This window comes from Cavia porcellus, unplaced genomic scaffold (assembly GCF_034190915.1).
Source record: "Cavia porcellus strain 051 isolate PalLab524CR breed Dunkin Hartley unplaced genomic scaffold, mCavPor4.1 scaffold_8, whole genome shotgun sequence".
Classification (NCBI taxonomy): Eukaryota; Metazoa; Chordata; class Mammalia; order Rodentia; family Caviidae; genus Cavia; species Cavia porcellus.
In genome coordinates this window covers 16,271,614-16,296,494 of record NW_026947491.1, presented here as the reverse complement: position 1 = coordinate 16,296,494, position 24,881 = coordinate 16,271,614, and the positions used below count along the sequence as shown (strand labels likewise).

The following is a 24,881-nucleotide window of genomic DNA, read 5'->3' as shown; positions in this document are numbered from 1 at the left end:
AGCAGCAGGAGACGGCTGTGGGACCGGGGTGAATGCCATGTTCCCCCATCACACGCCCCAGCCCTTATCCATACAAGCTAAGCCATAAAGGTAACACACTCAACTCAGCAGTGCAGCAGAAAGGTAAATCCTTCACTCACACCAAGGCCAATATGCTCCTTTCAGAGAAACAGAAAAAGGAAGGCAAAAAAAAAAAAGTACTTTAAGAAACACTACAATCGCCAATTTCCAGCCACTGGAACCACTGTGAAACCGGCTCGAATTCCTAAACCGTGTCTCAGTTTCGCAACTGGTGTGCAGCGTTCTTCTCTGGGTTTTCAAAGCCTCAACAACCCCCACTCCTCCCACATTTCCAACTTTTTTGGCCTCATTCCCCAAGCTGTGTTCCAGTCAGTATCAAAGCAATTTTAACAGGACAGTAAAAGACTGGACAGTTCCTGGTTACCACTTGTTTAACTGGAAAATTCAACTAACAGACACATCATCTTCTGTAAAACTCCTGGTGAGCAGATAGATTAAAGTAACAAAAACTTACTATTTATAAAGACAACATTTGGCTCGCATCCAACCTTTGCAATAGCTTTGACTCTCAACTTAGAATTTGGTTCTGAGCTCTTTGTTTAAGAAAGGTGTTGACTTCAAGAAAAGGAAAAAAAAAAAAAAGAATTCTCATGGCTGTAACTTTCCCTGTCCTCTTGGGAGCTCTAACAAATGTGGAACCTCGGCTGGTAAAGATCACTTCTTAAAACAACCTATGTGGTTTATACCCTGGGTGCTATGATCCCCTTCTCCTTTCTGGATCAGATGGGAAGTCGCCTCATCCTCCTCGGGGTCTCTCCTGTCTCATGCTGAGGCTTTAGGGCTCCTCACCTGTTTAGACTCCTCCAGGCCCACAGGAGTCCCTAGCCCTTGCTCTGCAGCCAGGTAGCCACTTGTCCCTAGCCAGATCCCTCGGCTCATGCCCTGTGCTAGTACAGAGAGAACCCAGACACCTGAAGTCTGAGGAGAATAAGGTTGGTAAGGTCAGGACTTAGGTCTGTTGGGATGTAGCCACCTGTTACGGTGGATACATTGTGTCAACTTGAGCAGTTTAGAAGTTTAAGAGGCTGAGCAGGGAGCCAAGGTTCTTACTTTGTAAATGTCTTCATCCTATGCAAGAGGAGGGCATGGAGATTTTGTGAGTGCTATAGGCCCTGTAGAGGGTGGCCTGTGTACAATATAAGGGAGGAAAAGAGGCTTGCTCTGCCCTCTTTTGCTTTGGCTGCTTTTGCTGGCAGTTGCCTTGAAGTGTTGTCCCGGTTATGGACTGAAACCTCCACAAACTGTCAGCTAAATAAACCTTTCCTTCCTTCATTTTGGGTGTTGGGAATTTTGTCCCAGCAATGAGAGAAGAGTAATCAAGATACCACCTATTTTATTCTCACATCTACTTGAAGCCAAGTTGTTGTATTTGTAATTTTGCATCTTCCCCATTGGTTGTTTTAACATTTAGCTCTGGATCTATGGCTGGGGGATCCATAACTTCTGGGTCTTTCCTTCCTTTACCCACTCGATTGTAAACTCACTCAACAGCAGAAAGAAGTTAAGTCTGTTTAGAAGCATATGCTGCAAACTAGTGTGACACCTGTCAACTCTGTTTGGTCTAGGTTGCCTGATACCTGTAACCCTTTTGTGAATGCAGGTCACCAAAGCCTGGCTGACTGCTGAAGAGCAGACAGAACCTCTAACCAGAATGAGCAATCGTGGCTGGATGAAGGACATTTCCGAGGCTGAGTAAGCAATGTCATGTTCCCAGAGCTGTGCCCAAGGACAACAGTACTCTGCAGAAGCTACCAGGGAACCCTTGACACAAAATCTGCAGGGCCACAGTGACATCCTAGGCTTTCACACAGAGTAGGATGAATAGGGTGACAGGTATGACACAGGACAGGTGACACCTCATTCCCTGCCTTGCCACAATCCTCAGTGATTGGTCAAACCAGCCCCAGAGGAAAGTTCTAACTTCACCCAGGCTGGCGAGGTCAATGCAGGTAAAATTCCAAATAGGAAATGACTATAGGAGTCTCCCTCTGCTCCTTGCCTGTCCTGGGTTCTGGCTGTCGGTGCCTTGTCTCCCGGCTCCTGTATCTGGTGACATCACAGTACAATGAATGGGAAGTTACAGTGAGAGTCCTTTGACTGAATGAAGAAGTTTGTTCTTGATGTCACAGACAAGCATCAAATCCTCAATGCATTTCATACAATTCTTCCACGAAGTATTGAACTCTTATGGATTTCCTGCTAACAGTTACTAAGAAACTTGTGATATTTCAGTAGCCTCAAATGACCAGTTTCATTGATCACCATCATAAACTACTAGAGCCACTATAGAGGAGACAGCGGCTGTCTTGCATGACCTTTGAATGACTTTTAAGGAAGGCTCACACTTTAGGACTGGCTTGATTGTGCCCATGTGGACATTTGCACACTCCCTGTTCACGTCTGTGTATGTCAGTTCCTTACCTTCATCTCGATCTGCTTGGTGTCTGGGTTCTGAAATAGCAGCTTTGCTCGAGTGTTCCCGTCATCTGAAGACCCCTTCAGCTGGGAGAATTTAAATCTCCAGAGCACCTTCTGTAAAGGAATAGAATTAGTGATTCTCAAAAGAGAGCTTATTTATTCAAACAAAATCTGTTAATGGTTAAGAAACCTTTAGATAAAGGCCATCTTCTATAGCCATCTGGTCTACCTCTGCATGGAAGGCATCAAGCCCCCATCTGCTGCTGGTCCTTCTGCAGCATCTGGCTGTCCCTTGACTGCCACCCTAGCTCCAAGTCTCAAGGACACATTACCATCTACAGTCCTCATTCCTCTGCCTTCCTCAGCTTCCTGAAAGCACCCTAAGATTCTCATCCTTTTTTCCAAACACCCACTGTCAGGCCTGGGCCTGGCGGACCTAGGGGACACAGATGGCAGACCAAATGAGGACTTAGTTGTGATCAGCACCCCCTGAGCCATGGCTCCAGAGCAGCACTTGCCTCAGGCTCTGAGAGCCAGCATGCTGCTACACATGGGTCATGCCACCTATGTCACCACCACAAGAGTCACTCAGCAATGAAGGTGTCTTAGAGACAAGAGGCTCATCAGGCATTCCCATGCTAACCCAGTGAGGCCGAGGTGAATGACCGCTTAGCAGTGTCTTCTCTAAAGGAGTCTTTTATTATAATAAATCTTCATCTTCCCAGGAAAATTCCAATACAAAAAGGCAGTTATTTTTAGCAAGGTATAGGCTGAGTTTCTAGGAAAAGCATTTTTTCAAGAAATAAACATTTTTTCAAAGTGTCACAGAGGATGGGGGTGTGGCCAAAGGGAGACATTTCATAGACACCTAAGTCACACCTGACCACTGACTCTTTTATTCTGTGCTCACTCTCAGACCTCAGGACTCATGACCACATCTTTCTTTCCTTTGCACTGAATTTAAGAATCAGAGCCACTGCAGTTGAAGGTAAGCATCAAAACAAGTGCCCTACCACTGAGCCACATTCCTTGACCCTTTTATTTGTTTGTTTAAATTTTGAGACAGAGCTAATAATTAGCCCAGGCTGAGCTCAAACTGGAAATCCTTTTGTTTCAGTCTCCAGAGTGCTGGGATTACAGGTGTGTTTCACCACATCTGGCTTAGAACAGACCTTTCTGTCAGTCACTGGGGCAATGAAGGAAACAGCAGCAGCAAACAGAAAGGCCATCACCAGGGATGAGCAGTGGGGAAAGGTGGCCGACCATCACATCAGAGTCCCGTCTGTCCCCACAGCTTCCCACTGTGGTCCACACCTGATCCCACCCCACAGTGACTCAACACAGCTGAAGGCTGGCAACACCTGGGACCATCATGCCTGGTGTTACCTACTCTCCAGCTTCCTGGGAGGAGCCTGTGGTCCTGTGGATGTCACCATCGGAAGCCAGAGAAGTTCTGGATACACAGATTTGCTGTGCTCCTTACAAAACACAGGACACCCAAACCACCCTGGGAACAAGTGTGTGGTTCGAACTGGGTTATGGAGGAAAAGGCTCGAGTGTGGTCTCCCTTTGCATAAAGCAGCATTTTCCATAGTGCCACCAGCAGCTGTTAAAATACCTTCTACACAAAGGGGCAGAGATACCTGTGCGAGGGACCTGTCCGCTCCTTGAGTCCCAGGTCCTCAACAGTGACTGTGTTCGGTGACTTCTCAGTGTGGCTGTTTTCAGAAAATGCCTCCTGGTGAGAACCACAAGCCCATCCCTGGCTGGATCCTGTGATAAACTTCTGATTATATTCCACAGCCCTGGCAGACAGAACTTTCATCAGCTCCTCCTAGTCTGGGGTTTGCTACAAAATGGTTCAGAGGCCGAGGGTGCCATTAGCATGGGTGACAGCCTTCAGCCTTGTCCCTTCCTGAGCCATGTTCAGTGAATGTGATGACATAAAAACCCCTGGGAAGACAGCGCTCTCTTAAGTTGTCTGTCCACGTATCCGGGATTGGCCGGTCTCCGCTCTTCCTGAAATTTCCTCCCATGTGAACACTGTAGAGGAATTTTTCTTTGGAAAAGAACATGGTTTCCACTGCGGACATAATTTCTGCATGTTCTGCCAGAAGGCGTCTGGTTAGTAGCTTAACTTCATGACCTGGGCCCTTCTTAAAAGAGGACTGGGTCACTGGAAACACAGGGGGACTGAGGACATCCCACCCTATGAGTAAAGGCTGAAAGAACCCCAATTTTAGTTCTCAGTCTTGGAAGACTGACACAAGTTCTGAGGTTTTAGGAATTAAAGAATAGGATTAAAGACACCCTGTGTGACGTGAAGCATGCTGGTGGTTCTGCTGTAAATGATCATCAATGCTCACTTCCTTGTGATGAAGATGTGTTTTTAAAGTCCTGGCAACAGCAGGCAAGATTCAAATCCATCGTTGGGGCCAGGAGCTCCTTATTCAAGCAGTGTCCCTTCCCGGCATTTCCTGGGGAGCCTGGAGAACCCTCCTATTCTGCCCATTCAAACAAACCAACCCTTTATTTGCTTTCCTACAAGAAATGCAATTCTCTTTCTTTTCATCACGTCCCAAACTGGTCTTTGTGTTTCACCCCAGAGGCCTTGACTCAGCCCCATGGGAATAGGGGGTCCCAGCCAAGGGAGGGGCCAGGCTCTGGGAGTGTGGAGCCCAGCTTCAGGCTCACATGACAATCCAACATCCCCGATGGATGTGGACATGAAGCTGTGCTCTTGCTGCTCTGGGTGGGGAGCACTCATCCAGAAAGAAAGAAGAAAATCTGAGATAGGAGGCAATGTGCAGGGTCTCTGCTCAAAATGCCCCCCATTAGTCAGTAATATGGGGGCACTCCCCTTGGCTCTAGGGTCTACAGGAGCTGTGCTCTTCCTGTCCCTCCAAATTATCCTGTATCGTCACCTCTTGGTCGCTGAGTCTCCCCATACGGGCCATCCCTCCTTCCTTCTCCAGCTCTGCCTCTGTTTCTAGCTTCTCTCTTGTTTTGGTTTAATCATGACAGAAACAGGACGTCTGTGAGACCAAACAGAGACAGCTAGAGAAGATGTGAGGCTGAGTGTCCCAGCCCCCAGTTGGATACGGCAGATGAGTGTCTTCCTCTGGTTAGCGGTGTCTATTGTTTCTGGCAGCTAGAGCAGGGTTCTAGTTCAACCTTGGTTAATGATATTAAATGCAGAATTAGTGAGTGGCTTCTCCCTTGTTACATAAATGCAGGCAGTGGGTCGTTTCCTGCTTCAGTCCTCTTGATTGGTGTTGAACACAGTCAGTTGGCAGTGGGTGAACTGGACTTGGTAAGGACTGCGTGGCTTTCTTGGGTAAGCTCAGAAATGGGGAATTTTCAAACTGGGACCTGTGTGTGCACCTGAGGTTAGACCTGAGTAGATACCCAGCATGACCATGTGGGCAGTCAGCAAGATCCGAGTCACCGGGGTAACTTCTGTGTTTCCCTGGTGCAAGCGCGCCAAGCCAGGGGCTCAGCTGTGCGAGTCAAGCCCGCACCTCGGAGCTGCATACTAGCTGCAAGGCACTTCTCACAGGCCTTTGGGCAATGTCAGGTCATGGCTCAGAGTCAACACACAAGCCGTCTGACTCCATGGCGCCGTGCACCAGTGAGGTGCTGATTACCCAGTATGCGTGAGCACTGTAAATCCCATGTTTCTATTACAAATTCTATAAACACTTTCAAATGCGGTATGTGTCTCCTAGTGGGAAATACCCTAGCAACTTTTTTTCTGCAAGTAAAACCTCAGTGGCCTTTGTGAATCTTCTAGTCCCAGAATTCTGGAGAGGAACCAATTTCTCGATCTAGCTCAGGGTTTCTCAGCCTCTGGGGTGGGGGGGGTTCCTGTACACTTTGGTGTGCCAAGCAGCACCTTCCTGGTTCCCTACCATAAGCCCTGATACAGGAGAAATGCCCCCTAAACCAGAACACAAACATGTCTAGATAACTCCCAACATCCCCTAGGGGCCGCCCTTATCCTGGCAGAAGCCTTGGCTCTCCCAGAATGGAGAAGGCAGAAGCGAGGGCCCATGTCCCACAAGGGTCAGCTTCAAGGTACTGGCTGCAGCCCTAAGCTCAAGGGAGTCGGCACCGAGTTTCTTCAGATGGACCTCCGATTTCAGGGGCTTGACAAGAAGCTTCACTCAGTGCAGACAGGACCCCAGCAAAGGCTGAGGCTGTGCTTGGACCCGGCTGTGATGTCAGAGAAAATGCAGGCAGCAGAAATCCCATGCGCACTGTGGTGATCGCAGCCAAGCTGGTGTTCAGTGACTTTTGTGGGGGGATACTATTTTGGCAGGATCCTTTCCTTTCTTTTCCTTTCCCTTTCTTTCTTTGTATTTTTTGTCTTCTCCTGTCCTTTCCTTCCTTCTTTTTAACAAGCTCTCACTATGTTGTCCAAGCTGGCATTGAACTTGGATCTTCCTGCCTCAGCCTCCCAAGTGCTGGGCATAGGCGTGCACTACCACACCTGGCTGAGGTCATTATTTGGGGCCAAATTCTAGCCTGAGGCCCTAAATACCAGACCAAAATGGAGCCACTCTTGCCAGGTCCCACACGGTCTCTAAATCTCCACATAAAATCCCCCAACAGACCATATTTTTGTAAAAACTGGAGATTCACAGCAACCAATCAGAAGAGGCACTGGCAGCCTAAGGCCTGGAAATGAGGGTGCTGCTATTTTAGCCTCTGCCATGAACGCAGTAGAGTCTGAAACAACCTGTGCTCTGTGAAGAAGATACCACTCAGTGCAGTCCTGGCCCTAGAAGCTCGTCAGATCCTTAATCTCAGTGAGGTGAGGTTCCACTCACTGACAGGAGCATCTCTCCCATGGGGGCTTTCCCACTGTATGCATGCTCTGGCAGCAGGAAATGGAAGTCATCTGGGTCTCTGCTCCTCCAACATGTCTGTGACAATGAGGACTCGTGCACAGTGAGGGCATTGCCTTCACTTGCAGTGGCATCTTCAGACCAGGGACAGCTGGACTCCAGGTCCCAGGACCAGCGCTGGATGTACCTTACCATGTATGTGGGTACTGGATGACAACCCTGGAAATGCCCAGGTTTGAAGCCAGCAACAGTCAGTGTTTCCTTTCAGAGGGTTTATTTTAATGCCCTGGGTCTTTCCCCTGTAGGGGCTCAAGGAAACCCATACTACGCCTCCTCCTCCCCCATCTCCACCTCAATAGGAACCATAGTCACCAAGCACCATCCAGGCAGCTGGCACCCTGGGGAGGCCGTGAGATGCACCCCCAGTGTCAGCCTGCACGGAGCCCCCATCTTACCTTCGTCTTGCTGTCGAAGCAGGTGAATCCCAGAGCAAAGTCCACAGTGAAGCCCAGCTCTTCCCCCTGCCAGCTGCACATGTATGTTTTCGACTAGAAAAAAGCATTCATTCTGCAATCACATGAAGAGTTCCGTCTAGCCAGGCAGCTACCATATTAACCCCCTCAGTCAGAAGATGGGTTTTTAAAGTCCAAATGTACAAAACGGGGCACCCCAAACCCCCGTACGAGCGTAAAGATGCCCAATCTTGGGCCAGTCCCTTCTTGCTTTGTGGCATTAGGTGGATGTTTCAGCTTTGCAAAGGCTATGTCCAGGCAGGCACTGCTTCACTAACAATGAATGAATGTGACAGCCCCAGAAAACCTGTGCTCCCCAAGCTGTCCCCAAACGCACGGTAGACCTTGGAATGCCCTGTCCGCTCACTCCTCACTCTGCCACCCTCAATGCCCCCGTACTCTGTACAGAACCCCAGGACCGAGGGTGGGCTTGGGTGGAATCTGATTATATTGATGATTTTAATTCCAAAAAACCTGGCCTCCAAAATCCTATCTGAAAACAACCAGGTAAACTAAAGTTTCATTATGCTTCATGCTCATAATGAAAACAATCTAAGACTTAATTGTGTAATTAAATGGGAGCGTCCGGTAGGGAATTGATAATTGTCTTTTAATGAGTCCCATAAATCTAATCTGAGCACTGCTTAATATTTCAGTGACTTTCTCTTAGCTCCTCCTGATTTATTATTTTTTCAGGAGCAGCAATAAAACATCTTTGTGGCATTCCACATGGTATTATATATCCTCTCAGGAACAGCACTGGATTAAAAAAAATTCAGGACTGGGATTTCTTTTTTTTTTTTTAGGACTGATATTTCTTAAAAGTTTATCTTCAAATTAATTTTTATTGTTTGAGGAAATTATGTTTTGCACAGTTCAATGAAAAGTGCTTTTAAACATCAATTCTTTAAATTTCCAAAAGAGATGAAATAGCAATTATATAGACACCAGCAAGACGAAGGTCCAGTGGTGTATTCATGGCTGCTGGGTATTACTTTAAATCCCATTGCCTACAATAATGCTGCTCAGATGTCCATGGTCAGGTGAGCTTCCAAGCTGCCCACTACTGGGGTAGAAATGTGTCCCTGGTATGAATGCAGGACAGGGCCACTGCTCAGGAGTTGTCACAGAGGAGCTGCCAGGGCAGGAAAATGACCATTCCTGGCCATAGCAGCGAGTGGTCAGCGTCACCGACCTGGAACCTCTGAATCTTCTGGAGACCTTAAATTCAGTCTTGAACTGAAATAAAACCAAAGTCAGCATATAGTGGAGTTTAAAAAAAAAAACTAATGAAACAGACAAACAGAGATGGCAGGTGGAGAAAAGAAACCTGCTTCGCAAATCTCCCAAGAAAGCTCAGGCTAACTGCGTCTGCCCTGGCCAGCCCTGTTCCAGGGACCCTGGACCTTTCCTCCTCTGCTACTCAGAAGGCTGCACATTTCAGTTAAAAGATGTGACCCACAGAATGGAAACTCTTAGGAGAGAGAACACCACAGTGGGTTAACTGTGAGGTCATCCTGGAGAAGTCACACAGTCCTTCTGAACCCAAGCTGTCTCATTAGTGAAAGGAAATCAGCATTTGCTCTTAGACCTCGTTTACAGCTGAGTAACTGTGCAATTGCACGACACCTGGAATATTGATTAGCACGGACGTCATTCTCACAGCTGCCCTGCTGGCTGTGTGTGTATTACAGTCCTCGATTTGCAGAATCTGCACTGCTGTTTGCGGCACTGTCTCACAAGGTTCATGGAAGGATAAAAGAAACAGCCGAGCCGTAAGTCCACCTGGCCAGCCCAAGAGCCACCAAGCTCATTCCAAAGCCAGATGCTGAATCCTGGAAGTGTTTTCTGCAGGATCCATGTGGGCACCTCAATGCCTTCTCTGTCCCCTGCAAGTGTCAGGACTCTCTCTCTTCCAACTGCCAGCTGCTCCTCAACTGTTCCTACTAGAAGGCTGCCTCTGCCTGCCACCTGGAACAAGTCTCTAGTTGCAAGTTAGAAACGAAGTGGTCACTGCAGTCTTTGGAAAGAAAGTGACACAGGATGTCCTGCTCCTGCAGTGAGCAGCCCCACAGGGAGGCAGACATTTCCTGTGCCTCTGAGCAGGTCCCTGAGAAGAGGACGAGGGGCAGCCCCAGTCCTCGAGTGGGGTAACAACTGGGAGAGTGCAAGGGGAGCCGGTCTCTGTGTCCCCTGGACCTGAGGGTGCAACGTTGCCACACAGACGAACCCAGGACAGCATCAGTGAGGCAGTCACAGCTCAGTCCATCCCAGAGCCTGCTTGCACCCTGGCAGCTGGTGTGCAGGTGGGGGGCACCGGATCTGAACATTAAACAGGCCCAGTGTGTGTAACACAGCAGCCATCTGCCCCTGTTGAGTTCAGACTTCCAGAGTGGTCACCACCAGGCCAGCAGTGATCCCAGGCCTTTGGTGACACACTCTCATTTGTCCCCTCTCATGCTGGTTTCTAGCAGTAAACGGGGGTTAAGGTTCCCACTCTCCATCCATGATGACCAGCGAGGATCCCCCACCCTGAACTCTCCAGCCAATATGCATTTCAATTTAGTGATTTATACACTGCCCTGAAGAAGGGAGAAGCAATGTAGACACACAGGCTGTTCTGCTCCCCTCTGGACTATAACAGATGACATTAGATCATGACATGCGCTCCCTGCAGGTGATGGTTCTGTCCCGGGAAGCAGAGTCAGAAGTCTCACCTCCTGGTAGGGGATGACACCAGGTAGAAAGCGCCCCAGCCCCGTCCCCACCTGAGGTGCAGACGCTGGTGCAAAATCCCCGTGTCCTCCTGCGCCACACAGTGGCTCCTGTTCCCCAGTGCACCTAGTGCAATGCAATGCAATGCAAACAACTACAAGACGGTACCGACGGACTCCTCCCACTCGTGGTCTGTTCATGCTGACATAACTGCTCCCTGTATCCTAACCGATAGGCCCTGGGTACCATGCACCAGCTCACCCCGGTCCTCTGCACCTCTAAGAACGTCGCTCTCTGGAACGCCTTCTCCCACATGGCCAGCTCTGCACCCAGCTCTACCGTGAAGATATGGCTCCTCCCCTGGCCAGCCAGGAGGCTGAAGCAGTGTGGCCTCTGGTCCTCCAGGTCAAAGTCCCGAAGCCCAAGATAGAGATTGGCCTGCAGCCAGTAGTCATCCATCACCCAGAACTGAAAAACAGGCGGATGGGAACCAGGTCAGAGCTGCAGGGCTCAGGCCTGACTAGAGACCCACTGCCATGCAGCAGTGCTCTGGGGAACAGGTCCCTTTCCCCCGGTGGCAATCACACTCATCACACCCTGCAGGCATGATTCACAGCAGCATATTTGCAGTCACTAGATGATGTCCGACCTCTGATTATCAGTCCCTGCTAAGATACTGGTATACACACCTCGATTTTCTACATTCATTTTAAAGATAGACGTCCTGATATTTCTGTACTCATAGTTAACATAAAACCCACAACCAGCCTGGCTGCAACAGTGCAGATCTGTAATGCCAGCACTCTAGGAGGCTGAGGCAGGAGGACTGGAAATTCAAACCCAGTGTAGGCATCTTAGCAATTTAGCAGCATCCTGTCTCAGAGTAAAAATGGGCTGGAGGTGTGGTTCAGGGCTCTCGGCTGCATGAAGTCTCTAGGAATGACAGGTCTCAGGCTCCCTACAGAAGACTCCAGAGCAGGACTCTCACTCAGGCAGAGTCCAGTTATGTGAGTACAAAGGTCCTGACCAAAAACTACAAAGCGTCTCACAGCAGAGTCACCGCGGAGAAGACACAGGCCAGCCAGGTCCGGTCAGTCAGTGCAGCAGTACCCCCATGTCCTCAGCCCCAGGGACAGGAGCAGGGAGCAACTCCAAGCCTCACTGGTCACAGTATCAGTGAGGGCAGCCTGGGTATCCCTGGCTGTCACCACTGTGAACCATAGTTGCTAGTTGTGGGCTTTTTCTGTCTCTGCATCTCTGTGTCTCTCTCAACTCTGTATTCTTTGTCGTTGCATCTCTCTCTGTCTCTCTCCCTATCTCTGTATTCCCCCTGTCTCTGCATCTTCGTCTCCACCACCTCCAGTCTTCAGCTCCTGGCTCCCGGCTTCGGCTCCTGCACCATTAACTGTCACCCAGTCTGACAAGAGCTGCTTCCCTGCAGCCCAGCAAGGGGCGGTGGCTGGGAAGGGCGCCCCCTGCCAGCAGGGCCGGGCTCGGCTCAGCATTGTGTTTCAGGCCTTGGTGGGTGCCTGGCTGCAGAGCGCGAGCCCACCACTGCTGGAGGCACCCGGTGCTCCTCCGGTCGAGGCCGGGGCGGAGCAGCCCCTGCGACCTTCCTGCTAATACCACCCCAGCCTGCGATGCCCAAGGACGGGCTCCGCCTCCCCCCCCCCCCGAACTCTCCGATGGGGGCTCCTCTGCCTGTTTAACTTCAGTGCGGTTTGACTCCAGCTATAATTTTAGGAAAATTCTGCGGCGATCCTTGCTCTGTGCACTGGGATTATCCAAGCAGCCGCCCTAGGGAGCACAGAGCCTGTTAGGAGTCGCAGCGTGGGTCTCGCACACCCCAGGGGGCGCCTTTTACAGCAGCCGGAGAGGCGCTTTGAAACCAAGCGAGCCAGGGGCTGCGACTCAGGGATTTGCTCCCAGCACTGAGAAGCCTCGCCCCGCAGTTGCAAGAGGAAGCAGCGGGAAGAATCTAGGGAGGCGCGGCAGTCCTCTCCTGAGCCAAGCGTGGGCAAGGTCAGCTTCCCTGAACGTGCAGACTGGAATTTCCAGGTCAGGACAAGGCCTGTTCCTCGCCGAGGAGCCAGCAGCTGCCTTTAAGTCAGCAACGGACCACAATCAAGGCTAATGAGTGCAAGTTCCCCATCTACTTCATGTTGAGCCCCCAGCGACCTGGGTCATCAGAGTCACTGCATTTCTGCTGCTCTGGCCTTGAGATGCTAGAAAGGACAGCGCCCAGGCCACAGGGTCAGGAAAGGTGTCCCAGTGGCTCAGAGAGGTGCTTGTAGGGAGCACTAAGCTGTGGCTGGGACCCAGGGCCATTTTCCCACTCAGTGAACAGCACTCACACAAAGAGAGCATTACATACAGTGATATAAGGGTTTTCTTTTTATCATTCTTTTTTTGTTGTTGTTCAGTCCTAAGGACTGAACCCTGGCCTTTGCACACAGCTGCATCTGCAGCTTTTTTTTTTTTTTTCCACAATTTTTGTCTCAGGAAGCCTAGACGAGGCTCAAACTTGTGATGTTTTCGCCCCAGCCTCCTAGAGTTCCATGATCACAGGAATGCACCATCCTGCTTGGCACAACTCTCCCATTTTACAGAAGAGGAAACTGAGGCTTACTGACACTGAGTCTCTGGTGCCTGGGCTTGAACCAGCCAGAGGACGGCTGTGTGTTTGGGGCACTGCACTAGGTCTCAGGTTCCTGCAGCTGGGACCTTGACTCAGCTGCACCAGAAAGGCCAGGCCCATGTGCTCTGGTCTCCGAAGACTGGCAGCAGGAGCGCCAGCCTCTGCTCCATCCCAGCAGACCCCCCACCATCACTACCACTTTGGTGTGAGGCCCCTGCTCCTCCAAGGCTGGGCTGGAACAGTGTGAGGAGACTGTCATTTCTTTCCCACACACTTTCCTTTCAGGTTCTAAGTCCAAATTCATTGTGCAGCTTTGTATCATAAATAATTCTCTACGAAACCAGAGGTTTGCCAGGACTCCTCAGGGAAATCACCCTGCACCTCCGCCTATGCAGCTTGGTGGCCTCTGCTCTCATAGACCCAGCAGCCCATCAGCCCAGGGCTGAGCCACCAGGCAGGAAAGCTCTGCAGACTCTTCCTGGGGGACTCGGGTTACCCCTACACTGCTATCCCACAGGACAGGAAGACAGGCCCCCAGAGACTAGGAGACTGCTTCTGCAGCAGCAAATTCACTAAGTCAAGTGACCTGGAAGTTTGGTGCGACTTTTAGGGAGGAAACTGCCCTTTATTAGTCACTGAGGACCCTTCCTCTAACAGGATTGGGACACTTTTTGTTAATTATTCTGGTCAGTCTAGTTCAGACTTAAATAAAAGCTTTTAGCATTCAGAGTTATACTTGAGTGTTAAAAACATCCTCAACACGGCATAAGCACCTGCATTGCAAGTGTGCAGTCGTGAGTTCGATCCCTGGTACCGATAAAAACGAAAAAGACCAAAAAAAAAAAAAAATTAAAAAAAAAAAAACATCCTCAACAAAAGCAGCAGCAGCAAAAAAGACCAATGACAATGACTAAAGTTCCTGGAATAGATCACTCTATTTGGAAATATTAAAGCATAATTCCCCCCCCCAAACACACACATGTACATACTGTCTATCCATCTGCCCATCCCTCCATCATCCATCCTTCCATCTCTCCTCCATCCCTCCAATCCCCACCCATTTCTTTATCTACCCAGTCTTCCTCCACCCTCTCCATCCATCCATCATCCATCCATCCCTCCACATCTCTCTCCATCCATCCATCCTTCCACTACTCCATCCCTCCATCATCCATCCTTCCATCTCTCCCTCCATTCCTCCATCTACACCCATTTCTTTATCCATCCATCCACCTGCCCATCCCTCCCTCCACTGCCCTCATGATGCCCAGCACAGTGACCATCCTAAGGGTGGATTCAGAAGGGCTTCACAATCCTTTGCTATTTCATCAGTCCACAACAAGGTGGTCACCCCACTTTGTAAGCTGAAGGCACCGAATTTCTAGTGAAGTATAAGCAGCTGGGTGCACCCACCTTGTGAACTTTAAATAGCACCTCACAGAGGTTATAGACGCTCTCCGCCTGCAGCCAGTCTGCTGTGCTCACCTGCAAGAAACATATGAGGGGTGCATAAGGAGAGGCCAGTGCCCTGAGGTGCAGGTGAACATTCACAACCTGTGTGTCTCCAAACACTGTGAACCCTCAGCCACCTTCAGTTACGGAGCAGGCTCAGCCCAAGAGCCTGGTGGATGCCTGCCTGTGAGGGCATGACTCAGCATGCCCAGCTGTGATGTGACCACAGTGGATCCATTATGGAGATAACTACTGGCCAGGCAGTGACTTACCTAGGATACCCCAGGGGGCAACAACTGGGGAAATCATTTTAAATTCTTTTTACACTAACTTAAGGTCCAATATTAAAGTAAGCGTGGAGGGTTTAAGATGAGCTTGCACGTGAATGCAGATGCGTCTCTGAATCTGCCAGGGTATGAGAGGGCTGTGTTTACAGCTCCGCAGGGCTTCTTACTGCTGAGTTCTGCTGCGGAAATGAATAAAAACTTCACTAATTACTTGCTGTTGTTGAACCTGTTTTTGATTGAGCTGACCTATTGGAGCTCACAACTATCTCAGCAATAATGACAAAGGAATTCAAGTTGGGAGGGATGCTTTAGGATTCGCAATTAATATTCACATATATTATCTCTACTTTAAAATAATTACTGTAGGAAAAAGCTGATACAGTCCACAGTATAGCCAATGTGGATTTTTTTGCTACAAGCTCTGCCCTTAGTCTTTCAAGGAGTAAAAATAATCAAACTTCACTGTATCATGACTTGGAGGCACCAAAGCTATTCCACAGTTAATCGGTTGTGAATTCCACGTGATTCTTTTATCAGAGAAGATGCTGGAGCCTTGGTGGGCATTGCTGAGTCACCATGATGAGGGTGTCCCTGATGCAGGCATCAGAAAGCAACACCAGCGTGCTGCATTCCGTCTGTGGTCTGTAATTGCTCCCAGTCCAGCTCATTCCCACAGTGATTTAAACAATAAAACACAAGGGGAAAGCACAGCTTAAAGCAAGCATCGTGATTAGGGTACTAACCAACAGGCAGATCCAAACCCCAAGGGCTCAGGACCCTTCCAAACCTACCAGCTGAGCTCAGAGTCGGTGCCACAGATCCCCAGCCAACTCCCGAGTCCCTGGGACTGAGTCTTATGGTCCCTCCCGCTGGCAGAGCTGGGGGACTATTGGTATTATTGGGAAATAAATACACAATGAGCACCATTTTGACGTTCCCATTACGGCAATGCTGCTTGTCTAAAAAACTACAAAGAATCTAAATCTAAAGAACCCCTAACGACAATGGCTAAATGCACCATCCAGAGAGGTCCTCCCTCAGGAGCTGACTTGTTGCTGTAAATAGTCACCATACATATTCACTGTTCCCATCTTTTCAAAATGTAGTGGTATCAGCGTTATCCCCCCATCATCATTTCTTTCAGGAATAAAATTCTCATGACTGCTCAGCATTTCAGTGTGTGGGATCTATTGTCTTCACCAGCACAGCCTTTGGGCTGGACACTGTAGACAGCTCCGAGGTATCAGCCACATTAACAGAGTTGTGACTGGTGTATTCAGAGGACTTGAACCCTAGTATTCCACTGCACTGCATACATGCTTCCTCCCTAGTCTGCTTTGGAGTCCTACTCTAAGTTAAAGCTGGCACCCTGCCTTTTCTAGATTGTGGGATTCACCTGTCTCCTCTCCCGGGCCACTGTGTAATCCCCCAGTCTGAAATGACCACAGCCACCTACCTAGCTCACCCTGAGGCAGACTGCTACATCACAGGTCATAACCCTGACTTTAACGTCTGACAGAACTAACCACTGGTGTATTAGGAAGGACTTGACATCCTCTGGAACTTGCACAGAGGCTGGGTCTCAGGTGACCCCAGACCACTGTCTGAGGATCTGCTTCAGACCAATGTCCTTGGAGAGCAGGCCATGTCCTAGGGGGACTGTGAGGAAACAATGCCACAAAGAGCTACAGCTGCCGAGAGTCAGGGAGAAAGAAAGGAGAGAGGAAGTACAGTTGTGAACAGGAAAACCGTATTTGCAGGGCAGGTGCACATTTGCTCACCCATTCTCCAGGCAAAGAATGCCTTTGTTCACTGCCTGCATCCATCCAAGGGCTACGTATGATCTGTACATTACAGGGAGTGAAGGGAGGGACCTGGCCTGAGAATCTACAAGTATTCCAAAATAACTTATTTAAAAGTTTACACTTATCAATGAAAATTTGCAATATATCACTGGCCTCTGTCTGAAGGTCGGACACATGAGCGTTGCTTTATTTGCTTCTAATGGCCAGAATTCACATGCAGGTTCATGCAGTTCTTTAAATGATAAGCCGTCAGGCAGGGGCTCCATAATACAGTTTTGGGAGAATGGTGTGGTTGGGAATTGGAAAATAAAATTATAGACAAGAGCATTCAACCTTACATTCATAGTATGGATTCTTCTAAAGCAGGCTTGTTGATTTTAATGGAACTTGGAAGTGGGAAGAAAAAGATATTTTCAAAATTTCATTATTGGCTCCTCAGAAATGTCTATAGAGAAGGGTTCAGTTTAGTTCTGTCTATTTTTGGATTCCCCAACCACACAACTGATGTGCTGAGATCAGGGCTTCCTGAAGCCCACCTACCAGCCAGCTGAGCATTTCACTCAGGAAAAACTGCAGCATCTTAACAGAGCTAGAATTGGAAGAGAGGACCGGATCCCTGAAGGAGTCTGGAGAGGAAATGAGTGATTAATTCATAAACAGAACCTTTCCAGCCATGTCAGGGAACAGCCCCAGGTAACCTGCATCTCTGACAGGGTAAGGACAGCAGCTTCACTCCCCATGTCCAAGTCCTTACCGGAGGAGAGCTGAAGACGTACACGGAAGAGCCCTTCAGGGCCAGGAACTTGGATCTGAGGGCCTGGAGGGCGTCAGGTCCCTGCAGTCTCTCGTTTACCCAGCCCATGTGCACCACCTGCAGAGGGAAACCTTGGAAGATTAAAAACCAGGTCTTAATGAGAGGTCTGAGGGGCACACACCACACACATCAAACAAGCAGGTTCCCACCGCTCTGCCACACTGGGAACCAGAAGATGGGAAACCCAGATCCAAGCCCAAGGCTCCAGGTCACGCAGACCCAAAAGAAAGGTGTGAGGTAAAAAGTGGCTTCACTCTGGTTAAATACCCAGAGTTCTCTAAGGGCTGGGTTCCAGCCAGGGCTCTAGATGGGCTCAGCTGAGGGCAACATGTCCTTTTAAAAACATAGCACTGGATTGCACTGTACCAGGAGCTAGCACTTCAGAGTGTTCTATGGGGATGCAAAAACAGCTACTTACATTTTTGGGACCTATAGTAAACATACAAGTTCACATAGTGTACAAAAATGACTGAGTTTGTCCTCACAGTTTAACTTCCTAACATCCATTAAATAATACAGAAATATTAGACTCTTATGCCTGACATTGAAAGGTTTTAATCTCACGAGATGAAACACAAACTATAAAAATCAATCTGACACAAACACATGACAGAAATAGCAATAGGAGAACTCGATGCCTAACATGCGAAGACACATACATTTTTAGTAAGTAGCTGAGGAATTTAATTTTAATTTTCTCATTTCAATATTTCAAGAAAAAGGCAATTCCTTAACAGAGCCATGGTGCGTGAGACATTTAAGATGACACAGCTTTCCCAGCTTTCTTATTAAATGGCACCGTCCCCACACACAGCATCGGATGTGACCCAGATGACCTTCAGGTCTGTGGTCCTTGTGTCCAAGCACAGGAGGGGGAGCTCATGAGCAATGCCACAGCCCTGGGCATGTTCCCAGGGTCCCCTCCACCAAGGTCGGATTTACCCTGAGGGTTCCCACTCGTGCCTGTGGGAGGTCCGCCAGGACAGTGCTCTGAGGGGAGTTGACAGACAGTGTGACCAAGGCCGTGGATGGGGGATGCAGATGACCAAACATAATCTTTTCATGTTGCTTCTCAGCCTGTCCTAGATACACAGAGCTGCACAGATAACCCAGATCTTTCATGGGATCCTGTGCATTTCTCACGGGGCTTTTTCTTCATGTCCACAACGACAACAGAGTCTGGTCACTCTGATACGTTGATGGTGTCCTGATAATGCAGTGATTATTCTAGGGACGTAGCTCTGCGCTAGAGCATTCGTTTAACCCAGCAAGGTGCTGGGCTCATTCCCCGTTACTGAGCAAAAGGGAACACAGTTGTATTTCATGTGTGACCCTGGACATGAGCTCTTTGTGCATCATCAGTGGAAACAGAGCACTCCGTTTCATGAGACGACTGTGAGAGTTCAGTATTGTCCCAGTGTCACCAGGAAGGGGATAAGGAACACACTGTTCAGACAGCATCAATGCTCTGCAAAACCCACCAACCACAGTTCACTCCTGCACATCTGCTGGATTTGAAGTCAAACTCAAAGATATTTTACAAATATTGCAGTGACTTCTTCCCCTCTTGTCTGGTTGGGTTGGTCCAGGTGGGGTTGCAGAGGTGCATCTTCATTAGTTGGTGGTCACACCAGCAGCAACACTGCTGTGAATCAGAAAATGTGCTCCGCCTCCACTGCTAAAACCTGCATGTTTCCAGGCAGTTTCATGGATGCTTGATTCTTAAATCAACATGAACTCAACATACGATGACTGAATCCCAGCTCTGCACTGCAAGGCACTAACAATCTGCATAGGTTATTTGATAGGATTGCTTTTTAGCACTGTCAGCCAAAACAGCAAGCAGCCAGGACAGTGTAACTGAAGACCCTCAGGAAAAGACTCCAGAGCTGCTCCAGAAAGCAACAAATATGATGGGATGAGTACATGGGAAAAGATGTGGGTCCAGCTTTAATCTTCGGCATGTGTAGAGCCAGTTTTTCCAGCACCATTTATTAAAGGGCCAATCTTTCTTCCAGTGAATGTGTTCGGCACCTTTATAAAAGATAAGGTGGCTTTGTGTGTCTGCAGTTGTTTCTCCATCTCCTAATCTAGTCCACTGATCTTGGGTCTGTTTTTTTTCCACTATACACTGTTCCAGTAGCTTTATAGAATAATTTCAAGTCAGGGATTCTGATGTTCTCATTCTTGTCTTTGCTGCCCAGGATTGCCTTGGCTATTCTAGGTCTCTTTTGGTTCCATATGAATTTTAGGATTGTTTTCTCTAATTCTGTGAGATATGCTATTGGATTTTTGATTGAGATTGCACTGAAACTGTGTAACAGTTTTGGAAGTATGGTCATTTTCACTGTACTGATTCTTCCTAACCAAGAGCATGGGATCTCTCTCCATTTTCTAGTATCTTCCTCAATCTCCTTATTCAGAGTACTGTAGTTTTCAATGCAGAGGCCTTTACATCCTTTGTCGGATTGATTCCTAGGTATTTCACCTTTTTGGATGCTATTATAAAAGGTATTGTTTATTAATTTCTCTCTCAGTGAATTTGTTATTTGTGTACAAGAAAGCTATTGATTTTTCAGTGTTGACTTTAGCCAGCTACATTACTGAATTTGATCATTAAATCTAGAAGACTTTTGGTAGAGTTTTTAGGGTCTTCTAAGAGTATCATGTCACCTGCAAATAACAATATTTGAACTTCTTCCTTTCCTATCTTTATTTCCTTTTATTTCTTTCTCTTGTCTAATTGTTCCAACTAAAGTTTCCAGGACTATGTTGAATACCAGTGGAGACAGTAGACATCCTTGTCTTGTTCCTGATTTTATTGTGAGAGCATCCAGTTCTTGTCCATTTAGTTGGCTGTTGGTTTATCATAGATGGTCTTTATCAGATTGAGATACAGACCAGTGATTCCAATTTTCTGTAGGGTTTTTAAATGAATGGGTGCTGCAGTTCGTTAAAAGCATTTTTTGCATCTATTGAGATGATCATATGATTTTTGCCCTTGGCTCTATTACTATGGTGTGTTACATTTATGCATTTATGTATATTGAACCATTCCTGCATCCCTGGAATGAATCCAAGTTGATCATAGTGTACAATCTTTTTGATGATTTGCAGCAGTCTGTCTGCCAGTATCTTATTGAGGATTTTTGCATCAGTGTTCATTAGGGAGACTGGCCTGTAATTCTCTTTCTTAGTTGGGTCCTTCTCTGGTTTTGGAATCAGAGTAATGCTTGCTTCCAGGAATGAATTTGGGAGTATTGTTTCCTTTCAATTTTGTTAAAGAGGTTGAGAAGCAGTGGTATTAGGTCTTCACTAAATTTCTTGTAGAATTCAGCAGTAAATCCATCAGGCCTGGGCTTTTGTTGTTGTTGTTGTTGTTGACAGGTTTTTAATTACATCTTTGATTTCATTTATTGATATTGGGTTATTTAGGACTCTTGATTCAGCTTTGGTAATTCATATATATCTAGGAATCTGTCCATTTCTTATTTTCCATCTGGTTAGAATATAAGTTTTCAAAGTAGATATAGATAATTTTCTGGGTTTCTACAGGGTCTGTTGTGGTTTCACCCTTTTTATTCCCAATTGCATGGATTTGATTCTCCCCCCCCCCCCCGCTTTTTTTTGATAAGGTTGGTTAGGGCTTGTCAATTTTATTTAAACTTTCAAAGAACCAATTCTTCAATTCATTAATTTTTTTTTAGTATCTAGTGTGCTCATTTCTGCTCTGATCATTATAATTTCCTCCCTTGTACAAGCTTTTTGCTCTTCTTTTTCTAGAACTTTGAGGTTCAACAGTAAGTTGTTTATACATGCTTGCTCTGTTTTCCTGATGCAGGTATTTACTGCTATAAATTTCCCTCTTAACACTACTTTCATTGTATCCCATAAGTTCCAGTATGTTACGTTGTTGCTATCATTTAACTGTAATAACTGTCTAATTTCTTCTTTAATTTCATCTGTGACACACTGGTTGTAGGGTATGATTTAATTTCCATGTGTTAATGACATTCTGTAGTTTCCTTTGGCATGGATTTCCAATTCATTGCACTGTGGTCTGATGGTGTGCAGGGGATAATGCAATTCCTTTGCATTTACTTAAGCATGTTCTATGAGCCAGTATGTGTTCTATTTTGGAGAATGTCCCATGTGCAACTGAGAAGAATATGTATTCTGACATTGTGGGGTAGAACAGCCTATAGACATCTAGTAAGTCCATTTGTGTGAAAGTTTGATTTAATTCTAATATTTTATTATTGATTTTTGTCTAGTTCATCTGTGTTTTTGCAAAAGTGGAGTATTGAGGTCTCCCGGTACAATTTTATTAGGGCTTATTTGATTTTTCATGTTCATTAGTAGTTGCTTTATATAGCTGAGTGCACTGTTATTTGTTGCATATATATTCATGATTGTTATCTCTTCCTCTTGGCTTGTGCAGTCCTCCACATCCGCTGCTCCTCTCCACTGCTGTACCTCTCTGCAGAGGCCTCCACGGTCTCCAGCCACCACGGTCACTGTGACCATGCGTCCCCAGATTCCTCTCATGCAGTAAGTCCAGCTCCCAACAAAGGAGCCACCAGCTACCGCCTTCTTCTTCATGAAATTTTTACTTTTACTCTTTCTACTCTCGATGGGCTTCAGCTCACACTTCAGAGTCTTCCCAGGTCCCTGGGACCTATATCCCTCCTTCTTGTCTTCCGCATGATGCTGAATTCCAGCTTCTAAACAGTGACTCTCAGAGAGGCTGTTTTTTCTATTGCTTCCTGCTCTGCCATCTTCCTGGAAGTCCCGATACATTTTTTAAAGTTAAAGCATTCACTGTATTTTCTGATCACATCACATATTTCTTTTTGCATTATCTTTCTGCTTTCTTTTGCTTGGGATTGGCACTTTTGGTAGCTGTCAAATCTTTTACCTTCTTCTCATTTTGTTCATTTGTTTTTTGGCTACATGCCAAAATCAATTCATTGTTCAGAGTAAGAAAAATAAACCCTTTCCATGTTTGAAGGACCCTATAACATAGGGCCCCAAAACACACAAAGTGTGCACATTTTGGAGAAAAATGTGACATCACCCTCTTGGGACAGCCCCTCCAGATGTGGCCAGGCTAATTCCTTATCTGCCCGTAGCCATGTGTCCACCTTGGAATTCCCAACACACTGACTCAGATCTCAGAGACATTCCCATTGGCCCAGCCGTGTTGTGTAAAAGAAGAACTCAGCTTGCCCAATACCCTATCTTATTGTATGGCTGAAGAAATGAAAGCTCATTAGTTAATTTGCTGGAATTATACCCCAGACAGGAGTTTGGTTGTGATTAAATGTGGATTTCAGATGCATAAGGCAGCTAGGACTGTGTCTCATAAACTGTGTCTGATGCATTGTAGAATTTCTCCCAGGGCCACATCTGAAGCCTGCCAACAACCATTCGCTTATCATCTGGATCCTGGGAGCTCCTCTCCTCAGAAGGTCCTCAGCTTGCCTGGTCTGTGATTTTATTCTGCTCCCATGCATTTGATTCAGCAATAACAAGAAGGTGGATTCCAAAGTGAAGCACAGGCTTGACTGCAGACTGTGGAGACCTGAGTTGTTCCACCTGGATCGAGTTCCATCCCCATGAGCACTGTGGCTTCCAGCAGAATGGGCTTCCTGTTGTCAGGGTCTTCACTGTTGCCTGCAGCCAATGACCATGAATGCTCAGCTCCTATGGTCACTGCAGTCCCTGGTACGTGGCAGAGAACAGTCCTCCCCCTCAGGCATGGCCAGGGTGGCAGAGGCCTGCAAGCCTGGAGACACCTGGAGTCTGGCCCTCTTGGTGGAGGCTGGCTCGCCCAACACGGGTTCTCACGGGACGTTCTGCTCATTTGCACTGTGCAGACAGAAACCCAGCTTTGGACAGAAAATGACTGACATGCTGTAGCAGCGGGCTGACTTGCTAATCCCCCAGCAAGAAATAAAGCAAGAGGTGACATCCATGTGGAAGCCACAGACAGGGGTGCACACTTAAGAGGATAGGATTATGGAGCCTTCTCCTTCAAAACCACAAGGGGCAGCAGGGAAACACTGCTTTGCAAGCCTTTGAAGATGTTTATGGAATTGTTCCTCATAGCTGACCCCTCACTGAGCTGCATAAAACTCAAAGAGCTGCTCGGTTCCGAAAGATATTTAAAAAAATATTATATTTAAAACTTTTCTTAGTGTCCCATTGTATCTTAAAATGCTGACCAGAAGTATTTAATAAAAACACAGGGCTGATTTCCTATGGTTCTCAGTAAACACTTGATGGGCAAAGACTTGCTCTGTCACATGGTTTCCGTCTTGAAACCAGATATTCTGGGTTCTGAGCACCATTTAAAGAGTATTTGTGTCACCATTTAAAGAAAACTGAGCATATGGTTCCCAGCTTTCTTGACTGGACACCATAATGCAGTTTCCTAAATCTGTATGTAGTATAACTGGGAAATCAATGAGCTGTTTCAACAAGTGAGCTGTCGCAGGCCCTCCCATTACAGCTCAAACTATGACTTTATTAAATGGAATAGTACAGTGGCTTAAGCTTTACTAGTCCGATTCTGAAACAACCTGATTATAACAGAGTACTGCTAAGTCCTAGTACAGCAGAGCTGGTCAGTGGGCAATCTTTGTATTAGAAAATCAGGTGTGTAGCGAGGCAACGATGTGACAGGATTGGCTGCTGTTCCTGCTAACCTGGTCTTGGGAGGAACAGAGGACCAAGGGGGTCAGCCTTCCCGAGTTTGGGGCTGACCAGATCCTTCCCACCTGCATCACCACCTGCTGAGTCTAAGGCCTCCTATGAGCAAGACATCCTCTTATGCTATATGAGAAAATGTCCTACACATACAGGTTATGGGTGATACATCGTGTCAACTTGAGAGGTTCAGAAGTTTTACTGCCAGACTCAGCAGGGATCCAGGTTCCTTACTTTGTAAATATCCTCACCCTGTGCAAGAGGAGGGCATAGAGATTTTGTGAGTGCTACACCTGCCCTGGAGTGGGGGAGGGGTGGCCTGTGTACAATAGGAAGGAGAAGACACTTGTTTCCTCTTTTTGCTCTGGCTACTGCCTTGAGGTGTTGCCCCTGTGCCATGCACCCTGCCTTAGAGCCAGCTGATTATGGACTGAAACCTCCACAAACAGTGAGCTAAATAAATCTTTCCTTCCTTCATTTTGGGTGTCAGGTATTTTTTCCCAGCAAGGAGAGAAAAGTAACCAAGACACAAGTCCATCAGATAACCTTCAACCCACACAATCACAGCCGCATCACGAAGTCCAGATTCCTTATAAAA

General features: G+C 47.3%; 1 protein-coding gene across 4 annotated transcripts in view; it reads right to left on the bottom strand.

The window, feature by feature from the left end:
- Sntg2 (syntrophin gamma 2) overlaps positions 1–24,881 on the bottom strand; it is an 85,762-nt gene that overhangs the window by 3,379 nt on the left and 57,502 nt on the right. For 3 of the 4 annotated variants that reach the window (XM_063254436.1, XM_063254438.1, XM_063254439.1), the window contains 5 exons: positions 17,513–17,629; positions 14,628–14,699; positions 10,838–11,044; positions 7,805–7,897; positions 2,503–2,613 (listed from right to left, as the gene is read on the bottom strand). In XM_063254436.1, the coding sequence (XP_063110506.1) occupies positions 2,503–2,613; positions 7,805–7,897; positions 10,838–11,044; positions 14,628–14,699; positions 17,513–17,629 (600 nt within the window). The remainder of the gene's footprint in view (positions 1–2,502; positions 2,614–7,804; positions 7,898–10,837; positions 11,045–14,627; positions 14,700–17,512; positions 17,630–24,881) is intronic. The other variant, XM_063254437.1, reaches the window with a different exon arrangement.